Raw genomic sequence first — 19376 nt, 5'->3', positions numbered from 1 at the left:
AAAAAATATATTTTTTAATAATGCAAAATTGTTTGCTAATATTCTCATGAATTTCTTTAAACCCACCTCAGAAATTTTGCAATATGTTTGTTTATATTGCTTCAGAATATATGGCATACTCTTACAAAGGAGTACTGAAAATTTCATAGTGATATCTGTAATAGTTTTCGAGATAATGTTCCTTTTGCAGGAAAAAAGTAAATTTGTGGGAAATCACCTCCAAAGTTTCAACATCAATGCATGCCTGGTGCATAGCTGGGATTATCAGCATCCTCTTGCAGTTCATCAAGAAGCTTCTTCTTGGTTGCTCTCCTGTTTCTTCCACAGTTCATGATGTACTTGGTAGCATTTTCAGATGATCTTAGTCTCTCCATGTCTATAGAATACATAGCATTTACTGTTCGGGAGCCCTCCTGCTACTCTGCCCTTCCCTAATGATTGCAAAGAAATTGGAAATTTATTGAACATCTCCCTTGGTAGGTTATTCCAATCCCTAACTCCCCTTCCTATAAATGAATATTTGCCCCAATTTGTCCTCTTGAGTTCCAGCTTTATCTTCATATTGTGATCTTTCCTACTTTTAAAGACACCACTTAAACTTATTCATCTACTGATGTCATTCCACGCCATGTCTGACTCGTTGGCTGAATGGTCAGTGTACTGGCCTTCGGTTGAGAGGGTCCTGGGTTCGATTCCCGGCCGGGACAGCGATTTTTAACCTTCATTGGTTAATTCCAATGGCTCAGGGGCTGGGTGTTTGTGTTGTCCCCAACATCCCCGCAACTCACACACCACACATAGTACTATCCTCCACCACAATAACACGCAGTTACCTACACATGGCAGATGCCGCCCACCCTCATCGGAGGGTCTGCCTTACAAGGGCTGCACTCGGCTAGAAATAGCCACAGAAAATTATTATTATTATTCCACACCATCTCTCCACTGACAGCTTGGAACATACCACTTAGTTGAGCAGCTCATCTCCTTTCTCCCAAGTCTTCCCAGCCCAAACTGTGCAACATTTTTGTAACGTTACTCTTTTGTCGGAAATCACCCAGAACAAATTGAGCTGCTTTCCTTCGGATTTTTTCCAAAGAAAAGCAGCTCAATTTGTTGTTCCATGTGCACTACTAATGATCAAGAAGGCAGTGATTCTTAATGCCATATACGTCATTTAGCTACAGGAAAATATAATGAATGTAATGACGCAAGTAACTCGCCACTTGGCTCTTGTTTTCTTTGTTGATTAGTGAATGTTGTCTTTCTCTTGTGCTAGTGTTTCTACTTACTTTCCAAAATGCCAAAAGCGGAGTTGTAAGTTTACAGATGAGCTTCAGAAAGAATATCCGTTTTTGAAAGACTGTGTTATGTGTTCACACTATGGCAGTGTATTTTTCTGTGACACATGGAAGTCGATCTGATATCGTAGACCATGTGTGGAATGCAAAGCAAAAATCTGCTGTATCAGAAGCATCTAATTCGAATATCACCTTGTATTTCAAGAGCACGGAACCTCAGAACAAGGAACTTGTAATGGCTGCTAAAAAAGCAACTTTTGCTTACCACACAGCCTCTCATGGTTTCAGTTTCAAATCAGCTGACTGTGGTTCAAAACTAATTTCTTAGCTGTTTGATGTAACATTTAGTATTGCATGTACGAAATGAGAATCAGTAATATGTGCAGCTTTAGCTCCTTTATCAGTTGACAAAGTCAAGAAAGATTTAATAGAAGCCTCTTTTGTAACTGTGTCCATTGATACCTCTAATATGCAGGAGATAAAAATGTTATCAGTGTTAGTGAGGTATTTCTTACCTACAGAGGGAGTGAAAGTAAAACTTTTAGACATTTCATAAATTCCAAGGGAAACATCAGATATATTAAGCAACTTTTAGTATCTGTCATCAAAAAGTATGAACTTGAGCAGAAAGTTATAGGTTTCTGTGCAGATAACTGCAACACAAACGTTGGGTGAGTGAAAAGAAGAGGTGGAAAAAAAAAAAAAAGTATCATCAGTTGAATAATGAATTTGATGGAGAACTTTTGGATATTGGCTGTAATGCCCATATAGTGCTCAATTGTCTTCAAAGAGGAGTGAATGTTCTTCCTATAGATGGTGAAGTTCTTGCAGTGAAAATATTCAAGTACTTTCACACATACACAGTGCGTGTCATGGAGTTGAAATCTTATAGCATGGGAACACTTGGTTTCTTTCCCTTCTTCCTGCCTTAGCAAGGATCATCCAGATGTTTAAGTACTTAAAACCTACTTCTGCAAACAGTAATTAATAAGTTCTGTGAGAATGAATGTGCAGAAGTGTACTTGCAGTTTGTTTGTGGACAGATGCGTTTATTTAATCAGGCAATTCTCAGAATGGAGAAGACTAACATCACTACAACAGAAGTGGCCTACGAACTCAAATGCCTGAAGCAAAGCCTAGAAGACAGAAAAGAGAATTACAGTACTTCATACCAAAAAGAAAATGCAAGTATAAAGAATAAATGGTTGCATTTTATTCAAGATGCATTGAGTAAACTGAATTGTGGGAAGGAAACTTACATGAAGTGGAATCCTTCAGCTGGATAAACCAAACTGAAATTAAGTGGTCTGAAGTTGAGAAAACAACAGAACTAATTAACACTAAAGTGGGACAGTCAGAGTGTAGAATAAACATTGATGACTTATTTAATGAGGTATTTTAGATTAAGAGATTTATTAAACAGCAAGATGTTAACTCAAAGCCAGGTTTTGGGCTACTGGAAGATAAAGGGGTCAAAATATTCAAACACTGCAACGAATAGAATATTCGGATTCATAATTTTCACAAAGTAGCTGAGTTTGAGAATAATTGAAAATTAACTCATCTATTTCTGCTCGTATTGAACATTTTAATATAATTCTTCCTTTCTTAAGTCCAAGTTGAAGCTCCAATCGAATTTTATTGTTCATATTTTATGTGGAACACCATTTGACTAAATGTTTGTTTACCTTTTTAATGTGTCAAACATGGCTACACAAGAATCGACTGGTCAAAAAGTTGAAATATTACAGATTTAAGCCTACAATCAAATTTCACTATAACTATATATTACAAAAACAAAATTTCTTTCAACAAGTTATCCTTTTAATTAGAAATATTAAGGTGTACACCTTATAGAAATATGACTATTCCCATTTTACTGACCTTCAAGTTATATATGTATATACTATTTTAATCATATAATGTATATTTTTAATCCACCATTGTAATCACACCATAAGAGTCATCTATACTTGTCTTTGTTTAATTATTCTTGGCTGATGATGACAGAGAATCTGTCGAAACCGGTACCGAATGTACAAAAGTTGTGATGTTTTAACTGATATGTAAAACTTTCACACAATATATAGTATTGAAAAGGTGGAACTTATTGTCCTTTCTTTGATGTAAATCTTGTTTCAATACGGAACCTAAGTATGAAATTCTTAACGTTAAACTGAGCTGTTGCCACATGTTTTACCTCTGGACCATTTCCTAAAGCTGTAGACTTAATTAAACATTCACCAGCCTTCGGAATTGAGGATCTGGGAAAAAGTCTATGTCAAGAAAAGTAAACAAATTCTAAACAAATTCTCATCAATTTTAAAATATCCGAAAACGACTACTTAGTTACGAAGTTTGTTTTTCTTCCAGAAACTGGTACTCGGTGGATAATCTTTGGTATTAGTTAAGAGTGTTTATTTAAAATTAAATATTTCAACAGATGATAATGTAATGATGGTGATTAATAACACTTGTCCTTACATTTGAGAATTCAAAGCGTCCTGGTTTGTGGAAAACAGAATATGGTAACCATATTCATAAACATGTGAAGAGATCTGTAACTTTTCTTAACAACCTTGTTAGTATGATACCTCAACGAGGATCACTCTTTATATTAACACCTAGGTACTTACAGTGTTCCCCAGGAGGTAATATCACCCCATCAACACAATAATTAAAACTGAGAGGATTTTTCCTCTTGGTGAAACTTACAACTTGACTTTTCATCCCATTTATATTCATACCATTGTCTGCTGTCCATTCCATAATATTGTTTAAGTCCCCCTGCAGTCTCTCACAATCCTGAAACTCATTTACTACTGTATACAGTATAACATCATCCTCAAAGACTGTGATTCCAGTTCTTTACTCATATCATCTATATATATAAAATAACTTGTCCTGACTGACTGACTGATTCATCATCGCCGAGCCAAAACTACTGGACATAAAGAAATGAAATTTTGGAGATATATTCATATTAAGATGTAGGTGCTCACTAAGAGAGGATTTTTGGATATTCCGTCGCTAAGGGGGTGAAAAGGGGGGTGAAATTTTAAAATTAGTGTATCTATATCTCAAAATTTTAAAAGTTTACAGATGTAAAAATTGGTATTTAGAATCTTCTTTAAAAATAAGGAAATACGTATTTTTTTGTTTTCAGAAAATCCCAATAGGTGGGGTGAAAAAGGGTGAAAAACGGGTTGAATGCCTTTAATCAGGATACTGGTACTTATATCTCAGAAACTGAAGGTATTACAGACCTGAAAATTGGTACTTTTGATCTCTTTTAAAAATAAAGAAACACGTATTTTTTTGTTTTTGGAAAATCCAATTAATGGGAGGGTGAAAAGGGGTGAATTTTTAAAATGAGTGAATCTATATCTCCAAACTTTTAAGTTTGCAGATGTAAAAATTGGTATTTAGAATCTTCATTAAAAATAAAGAAACACGTATTTTTTGTTTTCGAAAAATCGCAATAGGAGGAGTGTACAGGGGTGAAAAAGGGGTTGAATGCCTTTCATGAGTCTACTTATATTTCAGAACCTGAAGATATTACAGACCTGAAAATTGGTGTTTGGGATCTCCTTTAAAAATAAAGAAGCACGTATTTTTTTGTTTTTGGAAAATCCAATTAATGGAGGGGGGGTGAAAATGGGGTGATTTTTTAAAATGAGTGTATCTACATCTCAAAACTTTTAAAGTTTATAGAAGAAAATTGCTATTTAGAATCTCCTTTAAAAATAAAGAAACACGTATTCTTTTGTTTTCGGAAAATCCCAATAGGAAGGGTGTAAAAGGGTGAATAATGGATTGAATGCCTTTAATGAGGCTACTTATATTTCAGAACCTGAAGATATTACAGACCTGAAAATTGGTATTTTGGATCTACTTTAAAAGTAAAGAAACACGTATTTCTTCGTTTTTGGAAAATCTAAATATTGGGGGGTGAAAAGGGGGGATGAATTTTTAAAATGAGTGTGTCTACATCTTAAAACTTTAAAATTTACAAATGTAAAAATTGGTAGTTAGAATCTCCTCTAAAAATAAAGGAACACGTATTTTTTTTTGTTTCCTGTAAATCCCAATAGGAGGGGTGTCAAAGGGTGAAAAATGGGTTGAATGCCTTTAATGAGGATACATATATCTCAGAAACGAAATGAAATGAAATGTCGTATGGCTTTTAGTGCCGGGATATCCCAGGACGGGTTCTGCTCGCCAGGTGCAGGTCTTTCTATTTGACGCCCGTAGGCGACCTACGCGTCGTGATGAGGATGAAGTGATGATGAAGACAACACATACACCCAGCCCCCGTGCCGTTGGAATTAACCAATTAAGGTTAAAATCCTCGACCCGGCCGGGAATCGAACCCGGGACCCTCAGCCAACGAGTCGGACTCAGAAGCAAAAGATATTACAGAACTGAAAATTTGTATACGGGATCTCCTTTAAAAATAAAGAAACACGTAGTTTTTAGTTTTTGGAAAATCCAATGAATGGCGGTTAAACACGAGTGACAAATTGGGGTGAATTTTTTGAAAAACTGTATATACAGAATATCTTGGAAACGTAAAATGTTACAGACATAAAAAGTGGGTGTTTGGAATCTCCTGTAAATGTAAAGAAACATAGGTGATTTGTTTTTTGAAAACTCCACTTAAGGGGAACTCAAAATCGGTGAAATTTTAAAATGAGAATTTTTACAGTATATCTAAAAAAACTTAACATGTTACAGAAGTGAAAAATGGTATTTTTTATCTCTATTAAACATAAAGAAACGTATAGTTTTAGTTTTCGGAAATACCACTTGGGTGGAGGGGTAAAAGTGACTGAAAATGGTGTTGAATTCTTTTAATTAGGTTACTGATATCTCAAAAATGAAGATGTTACAGACGTGAAATTTGATATTTGCAATCTGCTTTAAAAGTAAAGAAACACTTATTCTCGGAAAATCCAATGAAGTGGGGGGGGGGGGTGAAAGAATTGAAAAATTAATTGACTTAATTGTATGAGAATACATACATCTAATAAAAACTAAAGTTGTTACAGATGTGAAAATTCGTATTTGGATCTCCTTTAAAAACAAAGAAAAACGCGTTTTGGAAGGGGGGGGGGGGGGAACCACCTTGGAGGGCGGGAGTGTAAAGCAGTTGAATTCCTTTCATGAGGACACATAAATCAAAAACTGAGGAAGTTGGAGTCGTGATAATTGGTATTTAGAAGATCCTTTACTATTAAAGAAACAAGTATTTTTTGCGGGAAAATTAATTTGGGGGCGGGGGGGGGGGGAGTAGTGTGAAATGAAGTGAAAAAAGTAAATTACTTTTATGGGGATACTTATATCTCAAAACTGAAGGTAATAGACGTGAACATTGGTGTGTGGAACCTCCTTTAAACATAAAGAAACAAGCCTTCTTTTAATTTTTTTTTTTGGGGGGGGGGTGGCGGTAAATAAACTTAACGGCGGTGGGGTGTAGAAGGAGGTGAGACCAATTGATTTTACTGTTCTTAATGTACTTATAAGGATCCTCCGTTGCTCCGGCGGCAGCGCGCCGGCCTCTCACAGCTGGGTTCCGTGGTTCAAATCCCGGTCACTCCAGGTGACATTCGTGCTGGACAAAACGGAGTCGGGACAGGTTTTTCTCCAGATACTCCGGTTTTCCCTGTCATCAGCCATTCCAGCAACACATAATAATAATAATAATAATAATAATAATAATAATAATGTTCCGGACCGTCGTCAAATGTGCGAACCGCGCTGGAAACGGCTCCTGGACGGGTAATGACTAAGAATGCAGTCCGGCCGCGGGTTCAGTGCCGCCAAGGCACCCAATATGACACCACGCCGGATCTCCTGAAGGATTTTATCCATATTAAAAATGATTATAGGAAAAGATGGCAAAGATTTACGGACCCAACCGACCGGGAGGAATACCTGACCTTAGCCCGGGAAGTACGAAATCGATTGCTGGAAAGGACGATTGAAAAATGGAAGGAAACGTGCCGTAATCAAATAGAAAACGAGTCAGATCGGGAATTTTGGTGGATTCTCGCAGAAAACGAGCCAGATCGCGAATTTCGGCAGATTATATATCTAAAACAATAAGCATTCAATTATAAATTTCAGTGGTCTATATTACCGTAGCGAAGCACGGGTATCTTGCTAGTTTACTATATATAAACAACATACAAGATCCAATAATACTTCCCTGCAGGACTCCCTCTTATTCATTATAGGATCAGATAATGCTTCACCTACTCTAATTCTCTGAATTCTATTTTCTAGAAATGTAGCTACCCATCAAACCATTCTTTTGTCTAGTCCAATAGCTCTTATTTTCATAAGTAATCTCCCAGGGTCTATGCCATGAAAAGCCTTGGATAGGTTAATAGCAATACAGTCTATTTGACCTCCTGAATCTAAAATATCTGCTATATCTTGATGGAATCCTATAAGTTGAGCTTCACTGGAATAACCTTTCCTAAACCTGAACTGCCTTCTATCAAACCAGTTAATAATTTAACAAATATGTCTAATACTGTATAATCAGAAAGAATGCTTTCCCAGAGCTTACAAACAATGCATGGCAAGGTGACTGGCCTGAAATTATCCACTTTATGCTTGTCACCTTTTTCTTTGCACCCTGTGGCTACTATTGCAACTCCCCACTCAATTGGTATATTTCGCTATTGGCTGTATGTCGCACCGACACAGATAGGTCTTATGACGATGATGGGACAGGAAAGGGCCAGGACAGGGAAGGAAGCGGCTGTGGCCTTAATTAAGGTACAGCCCCAGCATTTGCCTGGTGTGAGAATGAGAAACTACGGAAAACCATCTTCAGGGCTGCCGACAGTGGGGGTTCGATGCACTATCTCCTGAATACTGGATACTGGCCACACTTAAGCAACTGCAGCTATCGAGCTCGGTCATTTGGTATTGCTTCTTCATGTTAACAGTAATGAAATAAGTATTTCAGATATGGCAGTATACCCCAACCCATAGCCTTTAAATATATCCCCCCCGCACAACCTGGAATTCCAATTTTAATGGCCAGGATTGTATATAGAGCCAGAGCAACTTACCTAATGAAAATATGTACATAGATAGTGGTCATTGCTGGCAAGGAGATACTTTTGTGACATAAAGGAAATGGAGAGAGAGGCAATACAAGAGACTAGAAATAAGGAGTGGTTATCTGATTATTTAATGTTAAGGCCGAGTTCTTCCCTAGACTTGAGCACCAGTTAATATCCAACTTCAGAATCCCTAAGGCCAAAAGGCCAAAACTTTATCTATGAAACAATCATTAAATGTCATTGAATGGTGCTGGGTGTGAATGAGGAAAGGAAGATCCATTTTTCAGGTACTGCAGTGGGTGCATTTTCAATCATTCTTATTCTGCCCTCCATTGACGAAGGCTGCATTTGAAAATTTTGTAGCCATATCTTTCTTTTATGTGTACTCTATCCACACATGGTAATCTGGCAAGGTGCTGCTCTCTATCTGTATCTTATAAATACCATATCTCCGACTCATTGGCTGAATGGTCAGCATACTGGCTTTCGGTTCAGAGGGTCCCGGGTTCGATTCCCAGGCAGGTTGGGGATTTTAACCGTCATTGGTTAAATTCCAGTGGCCCAGAGGCTGGGTGTTTGTGCTGTCCTCAATATCCCTGCAACTCACACACCACACATAACACTACCATCCACCACAATAAAACACAGTTACCTACACATGGCAGATGCTGCCCACTCTCATCGGAGGGTTTGCCTTACAAGGGCTGCACTTGGCTAGAAATAGCCACACAAAATTAAAAAGAAAAATTAATACCGTATATTTCACTCCAATTAGCTTTCTTACCCGAGCATTTACGTAATGAAAAGCATGTGCACAATAGATTTGAATATCACAAAAGTCCATCTATTAGAGAGAAAGAAATATACAAGGTGAGATAATAGACTAATGAGATTCCAGAGGAATAGGTAAAATGCTGAGGGTGGAGAGGAGATGTTAACAGTAGGCAAAAAGGTGGAGTAGGGTGATTATTTCATGTTTTCATCCTGGGTCTCACCACAGCCAGGAAACTGGAGGTGGAAAATGATGATGATGATGATGATGATGATGATGATGAATCCTGGGTATCATAGTAATAATATCTACCCATTTAAAGGACATCTAATGATCGTTCCCCTACAATCTTACTTAACAAGAATTGCTCTACTTTCTATATAGGATACATGCCGCAGCTCTATCCACATATGAAGGCTGTTTTTTATTTAAGGGCCATTCTTTTTTATCTTGTGTTATCACGAAGAAGAAAAATTCCCTTTGTCAGCATGCCATAATTTTTGTTCTGAACTGCACATTGGAGACCTACACACTTGAGAAAAATCCAATGAAAGAGTGATTATCATGAATCTTTTGTCCTCATGAATTTTCATGTTGATTGCAGTTTCCAAATCTTCTGTGATCACAGATGGTCGATCTGAGCATTCTTCATCATGAACATTTTCAAACATTTTATTTTCAAACCACACTTATTTTTAGGTTTTACATAAGTTTATTTTTCTATATAGTTGCCTTGTTTATTTAGGCACTTGTCACACCTTAAAATTACGTTTTGAAATCCCTCTTCAAAGAAGTCTGCTGCCTGCTCTGAAAGCCAAGAGTTCACGACCATTTCCACTTCATTGTCGTTGAAGCGCTTCCCACCAAGATGACGTTTCAGCTGCCAAACAAGGTGGAAATCACTCGGAGCAAGATCAGGCTATATGATGGTTGATTCAAACCTACCGACCTGAAAGAGTCTGGACAGCAATGTGAAGCCTTGCGTTATCGTGAAGAAGAAAAATTCCCTTTGTCTTTTGTATTGAACTGCGCGTCGGAGACTTAGACACATGAGGAAAATCCATTGAAATAGTGATTATCGTGAATCTTCTGTCCTCATAAATTTTCGTGTCAATTGCAGTTTCCAAATCTTCTGTGATCACAGGTGGTCAACCTGAGCATTCTTCATCATAAACATTTTGATGGCCACTTTTGAACTCTTACGCATTTTTTCCCTTACTTAAAAAACATACCTCATAGATAATTAATAAATGATGTATTTGCAAATAATACAATAACTGCTCCCTCATCCACATCCACATTGCATTAGCACCATACACCTCACAAAGCTGGTGATGAATGTCTGCAGCCAACATGTTTGTTGCACTAAAAAGAAAAAGAAAAAAGTATTAGACTGTATCTCACACACTGTGGTTGATTATTAAATAATCTTGAACATTTTAAAGATATACAGTTCAGCATACAGATTATATTCAGCTACACGACTGCAACTGACTCCTGCTTCTTCGCAAAGGATGCTGGGACATAGAGCGCACGATTGTTGCAGTGTGTGCACTAACTATGGAATTATTAAAAAAAAAGGACCTTACTTAAAAAGCATACCTCATAGATCATTAATCATTGATGTATTTGCAAATAATACAATAACTGTTCCCTCATCCACATGCACACCTACTCCTGAAGTTCTTCTCTTCATAATAATTTCACTTTTGAATTCACTAGTACATAACCTACCTCTGCCTGTTCATTTAGTCTGTGCGACTCCAATATTGCTCACCACTTCATATTCTCATGTCCAGAGTGGACATGGTCTGAAGCCTTTTCCACCATTCTGTCACTAGTAAGGTTGATAAATGAGAGTGCATGTCTTGAGAAACCGAAGAACTTCTCAATGTCTTGCTGGGAGACTCCTCTCCTCAGTCTCTCAGGAAGTCTAAATAAGCTCTTTACATCATACGGTAAACCGAGAGCAATAGCACACTGTTACGTCTCGTCAACTGGCTGAGTCAATCAATCAATCAATCAATCAATCAATCAATCAATCAATCAGTACCGATCTGCATTTAGGGCAGTCGCCCAGGTGGCAGATTCCCTATCTGTTGCTTTCCTAGCCTTTTCCTAAATGATTTCAAAGAAATTGGAAATTTATTGAACATCTCCCTTGGTAAGTTATTCCAATCCCTAACTCCCCTTCCTATAAATGAATATTTGCCCCAGTTTGTCCTCTTGAATTCCAACTTTATCTTCATATTGTGATCTTTCCTACTTTTATAAACGCCATTCAAACTTATTCGTCTACTAATGTCATTCCACGCCATCTCTCCGCTGACAGCTCGGAACATACCACTTAGTCGAGCAGCTCTTCTTCCTTCTCTCAATTCTTCCCAACCCAAACATTGCAACATTTTTGTAACGCTACTCTTTTGTCGGAAATCACCCAGCACAAATCGAGCTGCTTTTCTTTGGATTTTTTCCAGTTCTTGAATCAGGTAATCCTGGTGAGGGTCCCATACACTGGAACCATACTCTAGTTGGGGTCTTACCAGAGACTTATATGCCCTCTCCTTTACATCCTTACTACAACCCCTAAACACCCTCATAACCATGTGCAGAGATCTGTACCCTTTATTTACAATCCCATTTATGTGATTACCCCAATGAAGATCTTTCCTTGTATTAACACCTAGATACTTACAATGATCCCCAAAAGGAACTTTCACCCCATCAACGCAGTAATTAAAACTGAGAGGACTTTTCCTATTTGTGAAACTCATAACCTGACTTTTAACCCCGTTTATCAACATACCATTGCCTGCTGTCCATCTCACAACATTTTCGAGGTCACGTTGCAGTTGCTCACAATCTTGTAACTTATTTATCACTCTATAGAGAATAACATCATCCGCAAAAAGCCTTACCTCCGATTCCACTCCTTTACTCATATCATTTATATAGATAAGAAAACATAAAGGTCCAATAATACTGCCTTGAGGAATTCCCCTCTTAATTATTACAGGGTCAGATAAAGCTTCACCTACTCTAATTCTCTGAGATCTATTTTCTAGAAATATAGCAACCCATTCGGTCACTCTTTTGTCTAGTCCAATTGCACTCATTTTTGCCAGTAGTCTCCCATGATCCACCCTATCAAATGCTTTAGACAGGTCAATCGCGATACAGTCCATTTGACCTCCAGAATCCAAGACATCTGCTATATCTTGCTGGAATCCTACAAGTTGAGCTTCAGTGGAATAACCTTTTCTAAAACCGAATTGCCTTCTATCGAACCAGTTATTAATTTCACAAACATGTCTAATATAATCAGAAAGAATGCCTTCCCAAAGCTTACATACAATGCATGTCAAACTTACTGGCCTGTAATTTTCATCTTTATGTCTATCACCCTTTCCTTTATACACAGGGGCTACTATAGCAACTCTCCATTCATCTGGTATAGCTCCTCCGACCAAACAATAATCAAATAAGTACTTCAGATATGGTACTATATCCCAACCCATTGTCTTTAGTATATCCCCAGAAATCTCATCAATTCCAGCCGCTTTTCTAGTTTTCAACTTTTGTATCTTATTGTAAATGTCATTGTTATCATATGTAAATTTTATTACTTCTTTGGCCTTAGTCTCCTCCTCTATCTTGACATTATCCTTGTAACCAACAATCTTTACATACTGCTGACTGAATACTTCTGCCTTTTGAAGATCCTCACATACACACTCCCCTTGTTCATTAATTATTCCTGGAATGTCCTTCTTGGAACCTGTTTCTGCCTTAAAATACTTATACATACCCTTCCATTTTTCACTAAAATTCGTATGACTGCCAATTATGCTTGCCATCATGTTATCCTTAGCTGCCTTCTTTGCTAGATTCAATTTTCTAGTAAGTTCCTTCAATTTCTCCTTACTTCCACAGCCATTTCTAACTCTATTTCTTTCCAGTCTGCACCTCCTTCTTAGTCTCTATATTTCTCTATTATAATAAGGTGGGTCTTTACCATTCCTTACCACCCTTAATGGTACAAACCTGTTTTCACATTCCTCAACAATTTCTTTAAACCCATCCCAGAGTCTGTTTACATTTTTATTTACCGTTTTCCACCGATCATAGTTACTTTTTAGAAACTGCCTCATGCCTGCTTTATCAGCCATATGGTACTGCCTAACAGTCCTACTTTTAAGACCTTCATTTCTATCACATTTATTTTTATTTTTATTTTTAACTACCACAAAAACAGCTTCATGATCACTAATACCATCAGTTTCCCTATAGAGCTCATCTGGTTTTATCAGCACGACATCCAGGATATTTTTCCCTCTGGTTGGTTCCATCACTTTCTGAATCAGCTGTCCTTCCCATATTAACTTATTTGACATTTGTTGGTCATGTTTCCTGTCGTTCGCATTTCCTTCCCAGTTGACATCTGGCAAATTCAGATCTCCGGCTACAATCACATTTCTTTCCATGTCGTTTCCCACATAGCTGACTATCCTATCAAATAATTCCGAATCCACGTCAGTGCTACCCTTTCCCGATCTGTACACTCCAAATATATCAAGTTGCCTATTATCTTTAGAAATGAGCCTTACACCTAGAATTTCATGTGTCTCATCTTTAACTTTTTCGTAGCTTACAAATTCTTCTTTCACCAGAATGAACACTCCCCCTCCCACCCTTCCAATCCTATCTGTACGATACACACTCCAGTTGGAAATTCTAGGTTCCCATGGAGGGAATTAGATTCTTTTCCACCAATAGAGCATATCAAAAATCAGATCAAAAATTAGATGGATGGCTTTTCCGGCGTTTGCTCTATTAACCAGCGTTTCGTCTTAGGTCTGACACTAGACTCTTCAGAGTGGGATGTGTCAGACCCCACCCACTGACGCTTCTGATAAGTTCACCTGCATACACCCCAGCGTCAGTGGGTAGGGTCTGACACATCCCACTCTGAAGAGTCTAGTGTCAGACCTAGGACGAAACGCTGGTTAATAGAGCAAACGCCGGAAAAGCCATCCATCTAATTTTTGATCTGAACACACTCCAGTGCCGTGAGAAAATTTCTGCATCCATTATATCATTTCTTAGCCATGATTCAACTCCTATTACAATATCTGGTAAATATATATCTATTAAATTACTTAATTCTATTCCTTTCCTTACAATACTTCTACAGTTCAACACTAACAATTTTATGTCATCCCTACTTGATTTCCAGTTCCCTGTTCCCTTATCACCGCTCCCTAGGCCATCCCGTTTCCCTGAATGTACCTCCCTATTACCCTTCCAAACAAATTTCCTAACTTATACGTACCACTGCGGTTTAAATGCAGGCCATCCGAGCGCAGATCCCTATCTCCTACCCACCCATTAGGATCTAGAAATTTCACTCCCAGTTTCCCACATACCCACTCCATAGTCTCATTTAAATCCCCAATCACCCTCCAGTCAGTATCCGTTCTACACAGTATTCCACTAATAACAATCTCCGCTTTCTTAAACTTCACCCGTGCTGCATTTACCAGATCCCACACATCTCCAACTATGTTGGTACTTATATCAGCTTGTCTTACGTTGTTGGTACCAACGTGAAACACTACCACCTTCTCCTTCCCCTCCTCCCTCTCTTCTACTTTCCTCAACATCTGCCTCAACCTAATTCCTGGATAACACTCTACCCTGGTACCCTCTCCTGCACACACTTTCCCCACGTGTCTAACGATGGAATCCCCCATGACCAGAGCGTCAACCCTACCCTCCTCATTTGACCCCCTCCCCTCCTGGTCAGCCCTATCTTTCCTGATAGCTGCAGAAGCTACTTCCTCCTCCCTTTTCTCCTTCCCATGACCCTGTTCCACCTGTCTTTTGCTATCCTCTAAACTACATTTTCCTTTCCTACCTTTTCCCTTCCTCCTACTTCCACACATCTCAGCAACAGTTCCCTGTCCCTCATCTTCCCTCTGTTGTTCTACCTGGAGTGACTCGTACCGATTTCGCACAGACACCTGTCCTGAATTCTGATCCTGAATAGAGCCCTTAGCCTGCAATCTCCTTCCCCTTAGAACATTAGGCCACCTGTCTTCTACAACTCCTCCCTTTCCTTCCCCTCCCTCTTGTACACCTACTGTAACCTGTACATTGTTTGAGGGAGTCCTATCTTCCTTCCTGTCTTCTGTGAGAATCCTAATTATCTCCCTCAAACTTTCCAACTCCTCCCTCATACCCCTCAATGCCTCGCCACACCGACAGTAAGTACACTCGCGCTCCTTAGCCATTCTTTATGGGGGGAAAAATGAAATTAAAAATAAAATAACTTATTTGCAAAAAGTAAATGAACGGAGGGATATATTTTCTGGGATAGTACACAACAATAAGGTAATTAATATATGACTACAGTACAATACTACTTAGTCGTGCTCTATTTTTTTTTATATCCTACAACCCCTGACAGGATAAAAACTGCTGTTAATTACTGAATATCGAAAGTAATAGCCTACACAAGAGCTACACAGTTCCAAACTGCAATTAAGCCTATTCTAATTACAACAACAGTATTTTAGTAAGAGTTTCTACGGATACCTCTACTACACCAGTAGGCCTACTACACAAATATTTTACAATAATAAAATAATCACACTAAATTCTAATAGGATATTACTCGTATACTACTGTACAGTACACTACAGTAATTTTAAACTACTTTCAGACGTATCCTAATTATGATACCGGTACCGTACCGGTCACTAAACTAAGCACAACAGAAATGAAATTTGCAAGAACTACTGTACTCAAAGATTACCAACGAAGCTAAATGCTTAGACAAATTATTATTAGTATTACGGTCTAATAGATACACACGAAAAATAACACATGAGGTAGTATGGTAGTCATGAGGTAGTATGGTCATTCATGTGTCATGAATAGCACAGGTGTATGTTCAAGTGGAAAGAAGGTTGTTAGAAGGTCTGATCTGTTGCAATCAACTCAAGGGGTAGAAAAGAGTATCTGTCATTTCATATGAGCCTGGGTTTTCGATATATGGTGGATAAGCAAAATCTGTCCCTTCTGTTCATATATTGAATGTAATATTTTTAGCACACATTTCAAAGAAGAAATCATGGGTCTGGGAGTATTTCACAGAAGTTCCAGGAATTAAAGTGCAATATTTGTTCCCAGTTAGTTTTGAAACCAAATATATATCAGGGAGGATTCATCATTTGTAGACCCACAAAATATTTCAAGGCAGTCAAACTTCAGCTGGAGCTCTTCTACTTTGCATGTTGTGTTTGTAGCTTATACTACATTCTGCTCTTCTTCATTTCTTTGTTTTTTTTCTTCTTTTTGTGAATACTATAAGCAGATGACTTTGATAGCGAGACCTAGTGATTGCAGCACACTTTGTCTTCTGGTGTGGGCTTCAAATTTGTTACTTTCATTGACCTGTACATTGAATTTTACCAACAATCATTCTTGCTGCTTTCATATCTGTAACTTCCAGCTTTGAGATAACCTGAGTCTGCTCAGCTTTCACTTACATGGAGCAAAGTTGGCCCTGAAAACAGAACGATGTGAAGATAATTTTGTCTGAAAGTTCACTTCTTTCTTACAGAATACCATTGATCATAACTTTGTGCTCACTGCATTAGCTTTTCTAGACCTTAAGTTTATTCTTTGTTACACATGGAAAGGTAGAGATATCAGATACATAATAAAATATATATCACAATATCACAGCCAACTCTGAATTCAGGAAATCTGTAAGGAAGGTTGGCTATTCCAGAGATTTTTGGATGATACGAAGCACTAACTGATCTGCAGTGAAGTATTAATTCTGTCTGTCTGTTAGGTCATCAGCCCAGAGTCTGGTTGGATCCTCAAATAGCACCACCAAAGGCTATGCAGTTATAGGGAAACTGCAAAAACCAACAGCAAAGCCCAAATGAGGCGTACTGGGCAAGATGAGGAGTGAGGTAGTTTGCCATTGCTTTCCTCACTGGACCAGAAGGTGCTACTGCAGCACGACTGATCCTATGAGCAACACTTTTCATAACACTCAGACACTATTTGTGCTCCAAATGTCATTACTCAGCACCACCCATACCCAAGCAGCTTCCATATTGTCACAGCAATGGATGAGACTGGGACTTCGGTGGAAGCTACACTTTGCTCTGGCCTGTGCCAAGAGACAGATACAAAAGTACTACATCCATCAAGAAATGGCAACAGGCCAAAAGTATTAATTACTAGGTATAAAACACAGAAAATGAAATTTGTCTGCAGGAGAGCAAAGAGGACAAAAGCTTCAGCATAAGCAAATTAGCAAAATAGACAGTACAATAGAGGCCCACTCATCCAACATAAATGGACGCTGGGATGTTGGATTAGCAGGAATGTAGGTTAATAAGGAAAGAGAGGAAAACAGTATCATAAACTCTTACAGATATCTTATTACCAATACAGTTCATATTTGCATTCACTCATCATTATCATCCTGAACCATCTCCAGTTGCCCTCTTCCACTAACTTGTCCAATCATGACCTCTCTGCAGCACGTTGTTTGTGACTAGATCGATCCACTTCTTTCACGGCCTTCCCATGGGTTGTCTACCTTTTACTTTTCTGTCAAATTCCTTCTTTGTAGTTCTCATGTGACCAAACCACTTCAGTCACGATACCTGGATCTTATTGACGAGTAAATCATCTATTCCTACTTCTTCTCTAATCTCCTCATTCCTGATCTTGTCTTTCTTGGTTTTCTGAATCATGGTATGGAGGAACTTCATTTCAGCTGCCTGGAGTTTAGAATTATCTCTATTGGTCAGTGTTGTGGTTTCAAGGCTGTATGTAAGAATCAGTGTATAATAGGATTTGTACAAAGTCATCTTTGTTTTCATGCATATTTGATCATCCCACAGCAGATGCCTTACTTTGATGTGTTACATTGCCTTATTAATTTGGTTCACTATACAATACAATTAAATATGTAAGCATAAAAGGATGTTGATGCAGATTAGAATTTGTCTAAAAACGTTTGTAATAGACTTTTGCTTGCCTGCCAACTGTCTCTTTCTCACTGCAATGTTTTATTAAGAAGGAAGCCATACTTTTCAGTGTCAACTCAATTAATGTACTTTAAAGCTTTTTAGTCTGTCAAAAACACTCATTTCAATACATATAAACTACAACATTCCAGTAACGAATACACACTATTAAACAAAGAATGACATGTTTACCTCTGCAAGAACTTCCTCAGATTCCATTACAGTAATCACTTTAAATCATGGACATATTTATTTGCATAAACATGAATAAGTGAGACAAATTATGATTGTGGTAGCCCTCCACTGTCACCTTAGTAACATTGAGATTTTACGCAGTCACAGGAGATAACGGATGATTAGTATCTTAGATAAGGGCAATAAACTCGACAACAGGTGATGTTTGCACTAGAGTTCAGTCTGGACTAGATATGATATATTTTTTGTTACAAAAGTGTCAGATAAATGAAAGTCAGTTTATTTATAATTTAAAGTTTAAAATTTTTCATTGTTCCGTATTGAAGAATATTATAGTTAAAATTGAAATAATTGATAAATGGATTCAATCTATTCAATACAAAAGAATAAGAAATGTAGTAAATTACATTCCCATTTAATAATAAGTAGAAATGGTACCGGTTTCAATCCTAGTCCAGGTCATCGTCAGTCGATTAAAACATGAAAAACAATGCATAGGAAAAGGAAAAGATTAAGTGCACTCCGGATCAGTAGAAGAGGTGATATAAATGAACGGGGGTAGACACTGTAAAACTCAGAAGAAGTAAAATGAAAGTCAGTCAAAAGAAAACAGTGCGCAATTCTCTGAGCGGCAGCATGGCACACGCAGCGCTAGGCTATTCGTGAACATTGTCGGACTTTGCCTAGCGCTGCGTGTGCCATGCTGCCGCTCAGAGAATTGCGCACTGTTTTCTTTTGACTGACTTTCATTTTACTTCTTCTGAGTTTTACAGTGTCTACCCCCATTCATTTATATCGCCTCTTCCACTGATCCGGAGTGTACTTAATCTTTTCCTTTTCCTATGCATTGGTTTTCATGTTTTAATCGGCTGACGATGACCTGGACTAGGGTTGAAACCGGTACGATTTCTACTTCTTATTAAATGGGAATGTAATTTACTACATTTCTTATTCTTTTGTACTGAAT

The 19376-nt window shown here is 38.0% G+C and overlaps 2 protein-coding genes across 2 annotated transcripts in view; one reads left to right on the top strand and one right to left on the bottom strand.

Moving 5' to 3' along the window:
• Window positions 1-19376, top strand: part of LOC136858583 (leucine-rich repeat-containing protein 28) — a 112914-nt gene that overhangs the window by 69952 nt on the left and 23586 nt on the right. The gene's annotated exons all lie outside the window — the stretch shown is intronic.
• The window catches only part of LOC136858582 (uncharacterized), a 78008-nt gene continuing 68551 nt past the window's right edge, over window positions 9920-19376 (bottom strand). Inside the window, exon 3 of the mRNA XM_067138248.2 lies at window positions 9920-10520. Coding sequence (XP_066994349.2) covers window positions 10476-10520 — 45 coding nt within the window. The 3' untranslated portion in view covers window positions 9920-10475. The remainder of the gene's footprint in view (window positions 10521-19376) is intronic.

The sequence above is a fragment of the Anabrus simplex genome, chromosome 1 (assembly GCF_040414725.1).
Source record: "Anabrus simplex isolate iqAnaSimp1 chromosome 1, ASM4041472v1, whole genome shotgun sequence".
Taxonomy (NCBI): Eukaryota; Metazoa; Arthropoda; class Insecta; order Orthoptera; family Tettigoniidae; genus Anabrus; species Anabrus simplex.
The sequence above is the reverse complement of the archived record's forward strand: the minus strand, read 5'-3'. Positions and strand labels throughout refer to the sequence as shown.